Consider the following 16,477-nt stretch of genomic DNA (forward strand, 5'->3'; position numbering starts at 1 on the left):
GAGGGCCATGTTAAACAAGGGAGGAGGGGGTGATGTGCTTCTAGAGGGTGGAACTACGGCATAGTTAAGGTAAACCCAGGAGAACTCTATGGGACTTGACAGTTCATGGTAGTCCCTGGTTACGAAACACTGTACATGACAATTAAAGCTTGGATGTTTGAATGAAGCCATTGTTTGTTTGTTCCTAAGGATACATCACTTGTACAGGTGACACAGTTCATATTAAAAAAAAAAAAAAAAAAAAAAAAAACTAATGCACATCATCATAAAAACAAGGAGAAAGAATATATACATTACCTTTGTAATGAAGATAACTGTCATAACAAGGTGCTAAAAATGGCAAGAGTTTCGATGAATTCTTTATTGAAATTCATGTGCATATTGTAAATGATGGCTATCAGTCCAGTTAAAAGTAATGAATGCCTTTTGATCTGTATAATCTTATACAAATAATGAAAAGTATATACAGTTTTTTTCAAAATTACCATGAGAGTATTGTAAAATAAACAAATTAAATAGGAAAGGTTCAATATATTCACAAGAGTCCCAGTAAATGCACTTGGTGTGCCTCACTATTAGATGCATAAGTTAAAAAAGAACTTACTATTAACACTCATAATACAAAGGCTTTGATATTTCTAAAGTATAAAATGACTGTTTAGCTAATGATATAAAGAGCATACAAGACAAGAGAGGGCAGCAGCATTCATTGGTTTGCACTAGAAAAAACTTATTGTTCCAATGACCTTGTCTTCATCACCACTGCAGGAGCAGAAATAACTTGCTCCACAGTGAAGATAGAGGATCTTCTTAATCAAGTTGCATTCTAAACATGACTGGATACACTAGACTTCTTTTCATTTATATACCATAACTCTTGCTGTCTAGTGGCACATTTTAATTATTCAAAGATGTACTATTCATTTAATTCCGAACTTTCTCATTTAGCAAAATTATTGTTACTGAAATTCACACTTTTATTTTCACACCCTTGACTGTATAATATGAATAATGTACCAGATTTGCAATTATGATAATAAAAAGCACATTTATGTGTCTGTTGTAATCACCTATGTTGTAAACCTAGTGTTTTTCAGTTCCAAATGAAGTCTAAAATATCTGGCATACTTGTATTTTCTCTGCAATTTTTGATTTTGAAGCTATGATTAATCACTCAAATGCAACTGCAAATAAGCATAATGTATGCTAAATGTACCACAGCACTTGATTAAATGTAGAACTGAAATCAGGAGGGATATGCTAAATATGATTGGGATCACTTAAAAGTGTTTTATTCTCTATTTCATGATGATACCTATAAATTTAGTACTGTATGACACTTTGAATACCTGATGAATGGAATAATATTTGTGGTCATTGAAAAGCAGATATTAAAGGAGCTATTCACAGATGCAAACCTTGTTCTGCTGTCCCATGACCCAACAAGTTCTCATTCTTTTTATACATACTACTGCTTTGGATGTTGAGAGAGCACCATAAGAATAGATTTTTACACCTATATTGCATATTTCGCTTTACTTATAGGTTAGAGGATAAGGAAGAATAGCTTATTTGCTAGCTAAAACCTTCACACTTTGGCTTCATTTAAAAGATCATTTACACTGTACAACCTATAATAGGAATGCAGTTCCTTGATGTACATTTGCATTATGTATACTGTATTAAAAAATGGAATGACAAATGAATGCTGCAATGATACCATCAATCCCTTACACAAGCATGTAAGACTCTCAACGGGTACACAAACTGCACATACAGTATCTTTTATATATCCTTTTGGGTATTCTGAAATGGCAAACCTTTCATTGTTTGCACATCCAAAAGGCACTGGCCCAGTAAGACTGTAAGACATAGAAAAAGGTACACCTTTGGAAAATCTAAAAAAATTATAGGCTTTACATACACTGGGTGGGTTGTAGGAATACCTACTTTTGTTTGGTACAGGTAGTTGATGTTACTCTGAACCTACAATCACTGATAATGGTCCAACAGGCTATCTTGTTGAGGAGACTGTCATGTAAAAATAAGCTTATGAAAAATAAGTATAAAAAAGGACAATAGAACGAGAAATCATACATATGATAGGAACAGGAACAGGAAGGATTACCAAATAGTCTATTAACAAGTCTGACAACCACCCAGTGTGTGCTCTTACCAGATATGATGCTCCATCCGCATTCTCAACAGCAGCTTCATTAAGCCCAGGTCCTGAATAATATGCCTAAAGGTAGGCTGTCCTCAGTAGTCCATCACACATGTCTCACTTTTGTGCAGGTGGGACATCATTAGACCTTGTATACTACACTTGACACATCATATGTATAGGAATATCAAGCACATTTTTAATAAATTTTCCTTGGTTGATTATAATTTCAAATTCAATTTCTATGAACTTTGACACTAATCTTGTTGTGCAATATGTAACGCTGACACTGTTCAGTTTGCTAATGAAAGACTTATCAATCATTCACTTCTTGAGAGATGTCTTAACTTCATACTCACTGTATACATATGAAGAAGCATTCAAGATCTGAATTGAGCAAGTACACTTAGTTGCAAGACCTCGCTATAAAAAAATTCTACCAAATTCTTAAACTTTTTTAATCAGTTAATATTTCACATTCCCTTTAAATGTTCTGAATCACTCAATATTTCTGATGCCCTGAAAAATTTCTGATTATCACTCCAAAAGAGGTTTTCACACTATCAAACTGGGGTTGCCAAACCAGGTGTAAAGTTCTATGATACCAAAACACACTTTGGCCCAACTTTAAGTAAAGCACAGAAAGTTTTACTGTCCTAAAAACAGGACAGCAACAAAGAGAGAGAGTAGTTCTGAAGAGCTGTGGTGGCTAAACATTTAGTCTCTTCCAACAGCCTTTAATGTTTATCTACCATGTCTAAGGCAGCCTCTCCCATACCAGACACTTCACTGTGGCTGATTAATTGGAAAGATGTTCACACTACACTGCTTAATCTTAGTAACACTTGGTAGTACTGATCACACAAGTACTTGTTTCCTCAGTACTCCAGTCACAGTTTACTATGGCAGATGTTCTTTAGACGTTCAACTACTGAGTAGCCAAGGAAGACTTTCCTTTGGTAATGAGATACATGCTATCAATGACACTGACATAATAGTCCACTGCTCTACCAGTTTGCCATGCCAGGTTTGTTGAGCGTCATGAAGTAGATTTGGCACGAAGATCCGCCTTTAGCTGATGAAAAGAATACCTAAAAAAGATACAAATCTTTCAGAACAAAAGTAAAAGCAAAAAATGTATGACTAACATGAAATAATATATAAAAATATTTCTTTTGAGTGTGATATCTGGCAGACCACCAAAGTCCATTTCATATTCTATCTCCATGCAGGTGGAAATTCAACCCGAATGAAATAAAAAAAATTTTCTTTCTTCTTTCATACTTGATTTTTCATTTTCCCTGTTAGCAAGGTAATGCCAGGAACAGACAAAGAAAGGGCCTCATTCATTCACATCTATTTTCTAGTTGTAACTGGTAATACAATGAGGCAACAGCCCCTTCTTCATAACCAGGCCCCAAAGACCATTATTGGATTTCCCCTGGCTGCTTCATGTGCCCTGGTTCGGTCTAGTGATAGTACATCACCCAATGTATACCACAATACTACAATTCATTCTATCTCATGCACACCTTTTACCCTCCTGAATGTTCAGGCCTAAGCACGCACATCTTATTCACTTAATCCTTCCCTTTCCAATTTGGTTTCTATTTCTCCTTGTCCCTCCACTTCATGAAGCTCAATGGACAAACTGACCCTGAGGGAAATAACAAATCATCTACATAGGCTATCTAAACACAGTATGTAAATAAAATAGAAAAAAATGAATAAACTTACAAGAGACAGTAATAAGCCGAGTAATTTACCTTATCATTTCGCTCACAGAGGAACTTAAGTTTCTGGGCTTTTTTGTGCATGAAAACTCCATCTAAGTGACCTGTTTCCACAGACCGGATTTCAATAGCTTTGTTTCCCCACCCCATGATCTGGCCTGTGCCAATGAATGCTACAGATGTTGGCATCTCTCCCCATTGCAGCATCATATTCTTTGTTACCTGAAAATAAAAGGGAGATATGATTATATAAGTCAGAGTTACAACTGCTAAATATTTCAACAGATGTAAACAATTAAATATTTCAACAGAGGTAAACAATTTCAAAGACACTCAAATGATCTTTAAAGGGAATATAAGGAAGATGATGACACAGCACAGTGGCAGATTCAAGTGAGAAACTCCTGAAGTAGGTGTCTGAGTTTGGGAGAGTGTGTGAGAGGCGGAAGAATGTCAGACAGCAAGGCAAAGGGACAGGTTAGCTGGGTTGTTATATCTTTTTGGGTTACACTTATACTATGCTTTCACTGAAAAACACAAAGATTAATTATTGCTAAAGATCTTATTAAGTATCCTTTTCATTCCATTTAAACAAGCTGATTAACTATTTGGTCTGAGTGGGAGATGTAATAAATGTGGATATCTTATTAGTTCAACCAAAGGGTTTAACTAAAGGACCTGTTGCAAACTGACTTGTGGATAATTAGAAATCAAAACCATGTCTACTATTTCATGCCTTCCTGAACTATGAGCATTCACAAAAGTTCATGATGCCTTACCTTTCCATATGTATTTACATAGACACCCTCATTGTCATAGCAGATCAGCAGCTGAAGCCCATTGCTGTTGGGCATCGTTACTATAGTGTGTGGTGTGATATTACCTTGGATCTGAAAAAGAATGGCTCCTTAGAAAATTCTCTCATATCTACAACAAGAGTGGAAAATTGCATTTTTCCTTACAATTCTGTTATTGCACATAAGCAGCAAGGAATATGCAAACAATTTCACATGTGAGGGTTAAATGGCTTCTACACTAATGAGTAACTAAGCTTATCAAAAAGCAGAGGTACAATGTACCCTACCAGCTAGGAGGATCTGCAGTGGTTGTTTGTATAAGATATATTAAAGCTAAAACTGTCCACTATTTATTACTATATACTACTTTGCCATATTAGAATTACTTTATCTACACATGATACCAATGTATTTGCTAAAACTTACATGTTTAGGAATATAAATGTCATAAACTTGTCCTGAGTCAACATCTACTGCATGGAATCCCTGGTTAGACCCATACACCACCTTGAGACGTGATCCTTCCTCAACAGTTAGGTCAACTAAACAGGGCTTCTGTACCAACTCCCCAAAGCTCTGTAACAAGAAAGAATGCATATAAGAAAACTCTGTGGTAAAACAGTTCAACATGCAACTTATCTCATTTGAGCTCTCTTCTTATAATGGGGAATTAAGAACCTTGGAAACAAATTCTGAATGTACAAATAAAAACTAACCACATATATAGACAGTGAAGTATGAATTATCAATGTTTGTCAAACCATCTAGGTGGAGAAACACTGCAACTGTAACCAATAAAAGATAATGATTAATGAAGTCGGATACCTACAAGAGAAATTCTGCCTTTTGAAAAAACATTCAATTCTTTCACTGTTTCACAGGCAACTGAAGTCAAGAGATAAGCTAACAAATTTTACCTCTTACACTAAACCTTTACATATAAAGCATCTAAACAACAGATTCTCCTGGATTTTTTTAATGTAACTTTCACAGTATAGTTAGCTATTTATCTTACAATCATGGAATCAATGAAATTACTCTTCATATTCATCTTTATCCCATTTCAACTTCAAACTAACTACTCAGTTCTTCTTACTGATTCTTTTCACTATTAAATTTTTTGGGAATCAATCAAGAGTTGTAAGCAAGGACTTACATTCCTCATAATTTATTCATTCATCTAGCATTTTTTTTGGTCATCATCTAATTCCTAAACAGTCCTGTAGCATTAACATACACTAGTTTTAAATTACAAATCCAAGTTTTTTACTCATCTGTTCTTTCTTTTCAGGTATGTTCACAACAAAATCTTGTTGAAGCTTAAAAGCAAAACACTTTAACAATGTTAAATTTCAGGAATATGAGGGAAGGATGACAAAACATTGCTATCTTGAGCAATGTGATGCTAGACTGACAAAACTACTGAGAAAAACAAAATGAAGCAGATTAACTTTTTACTCTTACCTTAAATGCCATAAACTTGTGGTAAGGTTTAGGCGCCCATGCATAGATCTCGATTGAGTCACGCAGGGCAATGACCAGGAACTTAATTCTTTCATACTTCACAAGTTTAAAATGGACTGCACCATGAAGGTCGCCAACATTGATCCAACCATTTCGACGTTCAACTTGTTGCTGTAAAGAAGTCATCATTAAAAATATGTCAAAAAGTGAAGTGGAGTGAAAAAGATTTTGAGTGATCGGGGCCTGAAGATGCAGCAGGGTGAAAGGCATGCAAGGAATAGAGTGAATTGGAATGATGTGGTATACCGGGGTCGACACGCTGTCAATGGATTGAACCAGGGCATGAGAAGCATCTGGGGTAAACCATAAAAAGTTCTGTGGGGCCTGGATGTGGAAAGGGAGCTGTGGTTTCGGTGCATTATTACATGACAGCTAGAGACTGAGTGTGAACGAATGGGGCCTTTGTTGTCTTTTCCTAGCGATACCTCGCACACATGAGGGGGGAGGGGGTTGTTATTTCATGTGTGGCAAGATGGCGATGGGAATGAATAAAAGCAGACAGTATGAATTATGTACATGTGTATATATGTATATGTCTGTGTGTGTATATATATGTATACGTTGATATGTATAGGTGTGTATATTTGCATGTGTGGACGTGTATGTATACACTTGTGTATGTAGGTGGGTTGGGCCATTCTTTCATCTGTTTCCTTGCACTACCTCGCTAACGCGGGAGACAGCGACAAAGCAAAATAAATAAATAATATTATCATTCTTTTTTTTTTTTTTGCATTGTCGCTGTCTCCCGCATTATATAAAACTGTATCTATAGCATGATTAAGACTTTTGAAATCATACAAACTATGCAGAATACATTATGGTTTGACTTGTAAAAGCAAAATAGCTCACTGATAAATAATTCATAAATGACAGTCTATCAAGAAATAAATATACAAACAATTTCTCGAAAGAGAACAAAGGTAGTTTTATCATCCAAAATTCTAAGTTCTCTTCTACATCGACTGCAAAATAAATTCCATTCAATACTCTCCATCGCTTAAGTTGTGCCAACTGATGTAATTCTTATCCAATTTTTTTCTCATACTAACATATCCCAAAATTTTTAGAGGTTCACATTTTGTGGAGTGGAAACAACACACTGCTTTACAAAATGCCACTTTTAACCAAGATTAAACTGACCAGCTTTATTGAACACAGAAAAAAGAAAGACTCTTAATGATGAACACTTTATCACATGTTTGTCAATGTAGGAAACTTCATTTACCACAGTAATACTATAAAATTTTAGTTTACAAAATGACAAAATTTTTAGTATAACATAAGCCCTACTGAAATTTTGCATATATGTAAAATATTGACATGTACAACTGATAAACCAAAAACTCATCAATTTAGGTGAATTATTCAGCCCAGTGCATGTAAATCACAGACCAATAAGAGAGAGCAACATGAAAGATATCAATTTTACAAATGACATGGCACTGTTTTATATTAAAAGTAAGTACCACAAGTCTATCAGATCATCATATAAATTGTTTTTTTTTTTTTTTTTTTTTTATACTTTGTCGCTGTCTCCCGCGTTTGCGAGGTAGCGCAAGGAAACAGACGAAAGAAATGGCCCAACCCCCCCCCCCATACACATGTACATACACACGTCCACACACGCAAATATACATACCTACACAGCTTTCCATGGTTTACCCCAGACGCTTCACATGCCTTGCTTCAATCCACTGACAGCACGTCAACCCCTGTATACCACATGACTCCAATTCACTCTATTTCTTGCCCTCCTTTCACCCTCCTGCATGTTCAGGCCCCGATCACACAAAATCTTTTTCACTCCATCTTTCCACCTCCAATTTGGTCTCCCTCTTCTCCTCGTTCCCTCCACCTCCGACACATATATCCTCTTGGTCAATCTCTCCTCACTCATTCTCTCCATGTGCCCAAACCATTTCAAAACACCCTCTTCTGCTCTCTCAACCACGCTCTTTTTATTTCCACACATCTCTCTTACCCTTACGTTACTTACTCGCTCAAACCACCTCACACCACACATTGTCCTCAAACATCTCATTTCCAGCACATCCATCCTCCTGCGCACATCTCTATCCATAGCCCACGCCTCAACCATACAGCATTGTTGGAACCACTATTCCCTCAAACATACCCATTTTTGCTTTCCGAGATAATGTTCTCGACTTCCACACATTTTTCAAGGCTCCCAAAATTTTCGCCCCCTCCCCCACCCTATGATCCACTTCCGCTTCCATGGTTCCATCCGCTGACAGATCCACTCCCAGATATCTAAAACACTTCACTTCCTCCAGTTTTTCTCCATTCAAACTCACCTCCCAATTGACTTGACCCTCACCCCTACTGTACCTAATAACCTTGCTCTTATTCACATTTACTCTCAACTTTCTTCTTCCACACACTTTACCAAACTCAGTCACCAGCTTCTGCAGTTTCTCACATGAATCAGCCACCAGCGCTGTATCATCAGCGAACAACAATTGACTCACTTCCCAAGCTCTCTCATCCCCAACAGACTTCATACTTGCCCCTCTTTCCGGGACTCTTGCATTTACCTCCTTTACAACCCCATCCATAAACAAATTAAACAACCATGGAGACATCACACAACCCTGCCGCAAACCTACATTCACTGAGAACCAATCACTTTCCTCTCTTCCTACACGTACACATGCCTTACATCCTCGATAAAAACTTTTCACTGCTTCTAACAACTTGCCTCCCACACCATATATTCTTAATACCTTCCACAGAGCATCTCTATCAACTCTATCATATGCCTTCTCCAGATCCATAAATGCTACATACAAATCCATTTGCTTTTCTAAGTATTTCTCACATACATTCTTCAAAGCAAACACCTGATCCACACATCCTCTACCACTTCTGAAACCGCACTGCTCTTCCCCAATCTGATGCTCTGTACATGCCTTCACCCTCTCAATCAATACCCTCCCATATAATTTACCAGGAATACTCAACAAACTTATACCTCTGTAATTTGAGCACTCACTCTTATCCCCTTTGCCTTTGTACAATGGCACTATGCACGCATTCCGCCAATCCTCAGGCACCTCACCATGAGTCATACATACATTAAATAACCTTACAGCCTATAAAACTGAAATGAAAGAAAGTGACTATGATACAACTACAAACAACAAAAATGGTTTGAGTTAAATACATTTTCACCATCACAAATCAAACTGGAAATTGAAAAGATTTCAAAAACTTTAGCACATTCTCCCTACTAAAGATACAAACTTCTGCAGTTTCCTACTTGAATCTGCCAGTAGTGATATGCTGTCAGCACACCATAGCTGACTCACCTCCCAAACACCCTCCACCCCTAAGAGACAAAAGAGCCACCCCTCTCCCCAAAACCTATGGAGTTTGTGGTGGATAATGTCAGTGTCCATAAAGGTACAGATGGAAAAAATGGTCCTGAAAAATGCATGAATGCAATTTTTGGGTAATGAATGCAAGGGATAAGAAGGTGGATAGGCCAGGAAAGAAATACCTAATCATGGTAAGTGGTGCAAGTTGGGTTGATTATATGATAATCTAAGAGTACAATTAAGGAGAAAGAGAAAGTTGTTTGAAATGGTCTGAACACATGAAAAGGATGGGAAAAATAAAACTGATGAGTATCTATTCATCAGAAGCTGAGGGAGAGAATAAAAGTAAGAGATTAAAGAGAATAGAGGGATGGAGGATAACAGGCTCCCGTACCTGGAGGGTCAGAAGTGTGCAAAAAACAGAAAGAACTGGAGAGATGTGTTTATCTAGATGAGGTGCTGTTAATGGGTTGAACTAAGACATATGAAGGTCTGGGTAAAGTGTGCAAGAATGGGCTGTGGATGAAAAACTCTGGCTGCATTATATTTGAGTCAGAAACTGGATTTGCACTAAGGAGGCTTTTGTTTGTCTGTCCCCACCATGAGAGAGAGAGAGAGAGAGAGAGAGAGAGAGAGAGAGAGAGAGAGAGAGAGAGAGAGAGAGAGAGAGAGAGAGAGAGAGAGAGAGAGAGACCCACAGATGTGCTGACATACCTATAACTATATGCTGCAAAGAACTTAACAAACAATGAACTCACAGCATCTGTACGGAGGATTTTGGATTTGAGCCATGAGAGGTAATAGACCCGAACACGGTTCTTCTTGCCAGATATGGTCACTAGTATGTTCTGATCTGACAGCACCTCCATTTGCTGAAATCTTCTCCGAGAAATCAGCTGGTACACCTTACCCACGCCTGATCGGTCCAAGAGCATAAGTCCAGTCTCCGTACCAATCAAAAGATTGACTCCTGAAATATATAAGAATCTCACTGGTTAAATCATAATCAAGAAAAGCATAAGAAGTAATCTAAAAGTTGAAAATTGAAAAAAAAAAAAAAAAAAAAAAGGCATTTATGTCAAGAAATATACATAGAAAAAAATAAGAATATTCTACCACAGGTTGTTGCACCGAGCAAACAAAGATGCTGGTGTAATCAAATCAACCATTTTGCTGCACTAATCCCAATATCCAAGGCTCGCTCTGTTTGTGAAATATACTCAAAAAAGAATATTCTACCACAAGTTGTGGCAATGCGCAAACAAAGATGCTGGTGTAATCAAATCAAGCCTTTTGCTGTACTAATCCCCATATTCAAGGCTCGCTCTGTTTGTGAAATACTCTCAAATATTCTAAAAACATACCACATCTCTATAAACTTGTTACTAGTATTAACTAGATCATAATTTCCTTAATAAACTAATACAACTAGCAACTACATCAGATACCATTACAATCAATAATGGCTGTATATTTCACCTCAAGACAGAGGTAGTCAATTCAAGAATTCTAACTACATAAGCACCATCTGCACTTAACAGAAAAAAATACCCATTTGTGTGTAACAAAAATACTGCAGGAAAAGGGCTATATTAAACCACACATTAGTCTGTGAGGCATGGTTCAGGATGGTATGCTCTGGTTTTGGGACAACATATGTAACAACTATAGAGATGATGTCTGCAAATGAAACCAAGTTTGTTTCATATGTTTACCTGAAAAGGTGGGCACTACCCTGCCCCACAGGAAACAGCATTGGTACCCCCTGCTTCAGCGCGGTAGTGCCAGGAAAACCAACAAAAAAGGTCACATTCGTTCACACTCAGTCTCTAGCTGTCATGTGTAATGCACCTAAACCACAAATCCCTATCCACATCCACTTTGCATATATTGTATGTATATCAAATGTTTTCATTAGTTAAAAAGCTTATCTAAAAAGTCTAAAAGCAAGACTGTTATGAACAAGCTAAATCTCTTACTGATATAATACATTGAATATTTTTCCTGAAATCAGATAAAATACTCACCCCATAATGAGGCACAGAGAATTTCTGAGTTGAATCTCTTCTTGTACTTCCTAATTTCAGGGGTATCATTGACTTCATGTGAGGTTGGTGCAACGTTGATGCTGATGTGTGATTCTCGCCGCGCTGGTTCCGTTCCACCAACACCAAAACCAAACGCCATGAATGACCGCTGTTTATTCTGAAGGTGAGGAGTACCCTTACCAACTGCTTGTCGGTACTGTGAAAAGAGGCAAACAGAAGAACTACAGTTAACTGATAAATTTTTTTTTTTATTTTAACTATCAATTGTATACACAATAGTATCCACCATGATTTATGCTAGCTTTCTGCCCCATCAGGTCTATCCTTCAATGTATCTCACGTATGACCTCTTCCAGATTTAAAGCAGGATGACAAGCAACAAATCTTTAGCACCCTTCCCATGTAATGACATACTCCTTTTTTTCTCATTTTCAATTTACATTGTCAAAATATTAGCTGGAGAAGTCTCTGTGTTGGTTCGGCTGTTATATAAGTGAAGCAGTTGCCATTTGCTAGTACCAAAATGGAATAAGTAAAAAATATGTGCTTAATAAAGAATGAGAAGCCACAGGTAAAGGAGCATGTAAAGTGGTTACGGTACAATGGGTAAAATTAAGAAAAAAGGAACTGCTATGAAACAAAAAAAAAAAGTAGCTCATATATATTGTTTGGCCAAATATGTGTACTTATGTGATTACCAATTCGTACATATGGTTAGGAAGCTTTACAATCCCAGGGCCCCAACTTTTATCCTCTCATTTCTATCATACAACCTTTTGATTCTTCAAAACCAACCATATATATTCAATTTCTATAACACTTGTTCTCCAAGCTCAATGCTCGTTTCTAAACATACATTTTCTTCTAATTCATCCGTCACTCTTTATGACTAGCTTCTTTTTATGTTCTTACATTAAGACTCTTCTGACTTTAAAAACTTTACTATTATTATAATCATAGGCCCCTCAAAAATTACACATGGTTATCATGGTTCCCATTATTCTCCCTTTCCAGATCTGTATGATCCCTCATGCGAAGAGACCAAACTGTTCCAGCATGTTCCAAATTTGTGTCAAACATATGCTGTAAGGACCTTCCTACATATCTGTCATGTACTTGCAGGCAATTTCTATACTCACCAATATATAATTTGCCTTTCATATGTATTCTGTACATATATGATGTTCTGGAAACAGGTTCCACATGTGCAGGCTTCTTAATGAGAGCCAAGACCCAATCAATCAAAAAGTTACCACATACAGTTTTGACCAGTTGGTGAATACAAATACAACTCCAGGATTCAGTTAAAAATACATAGAGCAGACTCCTAAAAAATCTTGTTTTAAATAAAAATGAATTCTATAAACAGGAACCTCCAAGGGGATTTACTTCCCTGGTCCCCTACCATCAACATTGCCTTGGGCTTCCTATGGCCCTGGTAGGCCTCTTGGCTATGCTCTGTTGAATTTCTAATCTGTTGTTTAAAAATTATCACAACCATGATGATGCAAGTTACTATAATTTTCTCAATAACATCAGTCTTACAAATCTGATGATACAAACAAAACGATATCATTCAAAATGTTTAACAATCATTCACAGGTCCCTTTCACAACTTGTTTCTTATTATGGTACTTGATATAGTCTAGTCCTTGCTACTGTTTACCTTTCAGGAAATACTTAATCCAAGTCAATTTTCTTGCTAAGCTTTGTTTTGAAAACTCCAACAATAGTTTGATTTTCACTATGAAGCTTCTAAAATCTAGTTCTGTGCTGTTGCAAACTAATCCATGTGCAATTGTTTATACCACTTTCAGTCCAACTCTCTCATGACAATTCTAGGATCCTTTTATTGTTGTTATAGGTGACATAGTCTATGGTTTCTCCACATGTTCCTCAAGTTTTGCAAACTAGATAGTTTTTTCCTTGTTCCTCACACGGTGTCTTCTAAAATTAAGATTCTAGAAAATTCTTTATGATAAGCTGCTTCTATGCAGTCTAATCATCATTTGACCATCTTCCTCATATCTAAAAGTAACCTTTACTGGTCTTCCCCATTTGTCTTCAATATATTTCACTACTGTTTTAGTCTGCTCTTGTACAGAGAACACACTTCCCAGATTACTGATTCAAGTAACTTCTTATCTATTTCTTTCCCTCAATGCCCTTTCCTTCCCCTGACAGACTACAGCCATTTTTTAGGGCAAATATCAAAGATATGTATCTTTCAACCTCTCCTGTTTCACCAGCTTCAACACTAATTCCATCCCATTTGCAGTTTAACTCCTGAAGCTTCTTCTCCTTCACTTCAGTACTTCTGGCAATTCATTCCTTTCCCCCTCAAGCAATCATTACTCACAATCTGCAATCTACTTATTCTGTCAACTACACAACTACCTAATAACATCTTCCTCATTGGCAATTACAATTCTTTCAATTATTTCACAAATCAGTTTCCTCTGCACATAAGCCAAATATTTATCTTGGCTGACTTATTTCTTGGTCACTCAAAATGGTCCTGCTTAACCCTTCTCTTTAAATGTTTCCAAGTTTAATACTATATTCAACTTGATCCAACTAATATCTCTATCTCTCTCCTGTCTGTTTTCCACTACACTAACTGATTTATCATCACTGCCATCTGAATGTTTCATTACTTTTGTAATTTCCATAGTAAGCTCTACATCACTTGTTTCTGCTTCTGAAATATTTCTAAAAGTTTTTTTACTTCCACAGTATTCCCAGAATTTTTGAATGGTTTGTCTTCAACTTATCTCTAACCCTGTCTTCCTAAGAAGTAATACCTTTAAAAAACTTGCCCACTTTCATCTTAACAGAAGATAAACAATTCATACATTCATTTTCCTTTTATAACTTCCACATTACCCTCACTGGCAGAGTCTCCACTAACACAACCTACCTCTATGAGGATGGGACTTTAGGAATTCAAATGAATACAAAAAATAATCAGAAGCATCAAACATACCAAAACAACTGGAGTAACGACTCATTTCAAATTCCACCGAACCTAAAGGTCACAATATCTTTTGGCTGACTGTACATCTAGTTCACTAATGATCTTTCTCCTCTATGGTCATCCCAATTTTCAAAATCCTAATCTCAACCAAACCTGCAATGGGTTGTAGGGTGAAAGGCTGGCAGATCCTTGCTCTGAATCATTATGTACCAAATCAAACGGGCACACAGTTACATCACCAAAGTAAAGAGGCACTCAAATATTGTTTTCTCTTAGACTTACACATATTATGCAGAGTTTTGCATTATGATCAGTAGTTGTGGGATAAGTCATGAGCTCATAAACCATGAAATATATGTTTAGAACATTCTAAAAGTTTTGTCAAAACAAACATACACACAGCCACCTTCCTCTTCTCTCCCTCCCTCTGGCAACCACAAGCTGGTTATAGTACCTAAACTTCTAGGTGTTACTAGATATCAATAATGTAATTGGGTCAATTCAGTTTCTGTCTTTAGGTAAGAGATCTGATATAATACACAAGGGATTGTGTAAATTTGTATAACAAATGACAACAGCTGAAAATGCCTTGATTTAAAACTTTTTTTAATATCAACAACTAATAAATTTTAATTTTGAGCAAAAATGCATATTCAGGTCTTCATAGTAATTCTTATCTATCTTCCTAAAAAACCCATTTTCTCATCTTCTTCCATACTGGAGGATCTACAGTGTTGCCTTATAAAATGTCAAGTTGTAACTGCTCTTAACTTTTAAGTATTCACTCCTCACTAATCTCATTTTTCCCATGATCCTATCTATCACTTAAACTAAGTTAAATGTCACCTCCATTTACTGTGTGATATTCAAGGTTCTCCCCAAAGACCATATAAAACAAACATAAAACAAACAAAACAATGCATGCCCCTCTTTTTTTCCATGATTTAAAAGCTTATGATTTCTGTCATAAAGTTTGTCAACTTTTGGCAGCGAACTGTTATTCTACATATCTAATTCAACATTATTTAAGACACTAGATTACAGCAAATGATTTCTAAGAGTGTCTGAAAATGCAAAATGTTACAGCTCATGAAGGGGAGTGTACCCCTTTGGGAACTACTCTTCTATATCATCATTTAAAAATTCTTGGGGAGAACCCTGGTTATCTGATATTCTTCATTCAGGCCCAATCTTTGTGTATCAGCTTTTTATCAATGACTTCATTCCCAATCTAATGGGGTGAATCAAGTGCAATAAAGGCTCTTAGTTTACTCGACAATATCCTGAACCCTAGTTCTTTGCATTAAAGTGAAACATGGCCCTCTATATTATCATATATGGCATCACTGTCAAAGTTACAATTATGTAATTTTTGAAGTTTCCTAAACAATTTCTAAAAAAGTTACTAAAACCTTATCATTACTCTAAATATTCTGTTGTTCTTTCACAAAGGTCTCTAAATGAATACTAAATAGTGTTGTCTAAATATCTACTTAAACAAACATTTGTGTGATACAAGTAACAGGCAATCACACAACACTGTAATAGCAAACTGTGTATGATGTGCAAGTATGGACTTTTGAAACTCATGTGCTTTTACTCTATACAGAATCAAATATCAAAAGAATGATGCTGATAACATCAGAGAATAAAAGCAAGATTAGATACAGTAGCTGTACAAGACTTAGCCATAAGTTAGTATCTACCTGAATATTATAATATGAAGTTAGTATCATATCTATCATTAGGAAACCAACTGCTACATAACTAAATGCTAAATAATAAGCCAAGAGGCCTTTCATGCTTACCACCCAAGTTCACACACAGGTGCACTTGACAACCAGATACTTACTTGTTAGTGGCGATGAGACGTCTTCTTGGGTTAGTTACTCA

General features: G+C 36.4%; 1 protein-coding gene across 15 annotated transcripts in view; it reads right to left on the reverse strand.

Annotated features, from left to right (window-relative positions):
* Positions 1-346: 346 nt before the first annotated feature.
* Positions 347-16,477, reverse strand: part of msn (serine/threonine-protein kinase msn) — a 154,494-nt gene continuing 138,363 nt past the window's right edge. For 11 of the 15 annotated variants that reach the window (XM_071657672.1, XM_071657662.1, XM_071657668.1 and 8 more), the window contains 7 exons: positions 11,587-11,803; positions 10,318-10,529; positions 6,159-6,329; positions 5,121-5,270; positions 4,677-4,787; positions 3,931-4,119; positions 347-3,255 (listed from right to left, as the gene is read on the reverse strand). In XM_071657672.1, the coding sequence (XP_071513773.1) occupies positions 3,172-3,255; positions 3,931-4,119; positions 4,677-4,787; positions 5,121-5,270; positions 6,159-6,329; positions 10,318-10,529; positions 11,587-11,803 (1,134 nt within the window). In that variant the 3' untranslated portion in view covers positions 347-3,171. The remainder of the gene's footprint in view (positions 3,256-3,930; positions 4,120-4,676; positions 4,788-5,120; positions 5,271-6,158; positions 6,330-10,317; positions 10,530-11,586; positions 11,804-16,477) is intronic. The other 4 variants (XM_071657669.1, XM_071657667.1, XM_071657676.1 and 1 more) reach the window with 1 other exon arrangement.

This window comes from Panulirus ornatus, chromosome 65, assembly GCF_036320965.1.
Source record: "Panulirus ornatus isolate Po-2019 chromosome 65, ASM3632096v1, whole genome shotgun sequence".
NCBI classification, from domain to species: Eukaryota; Metazoa; Arthropoda; class Malacostraca; order Decapoda; family Palinuridae; genus Panulirus; species Panulirus ornatus.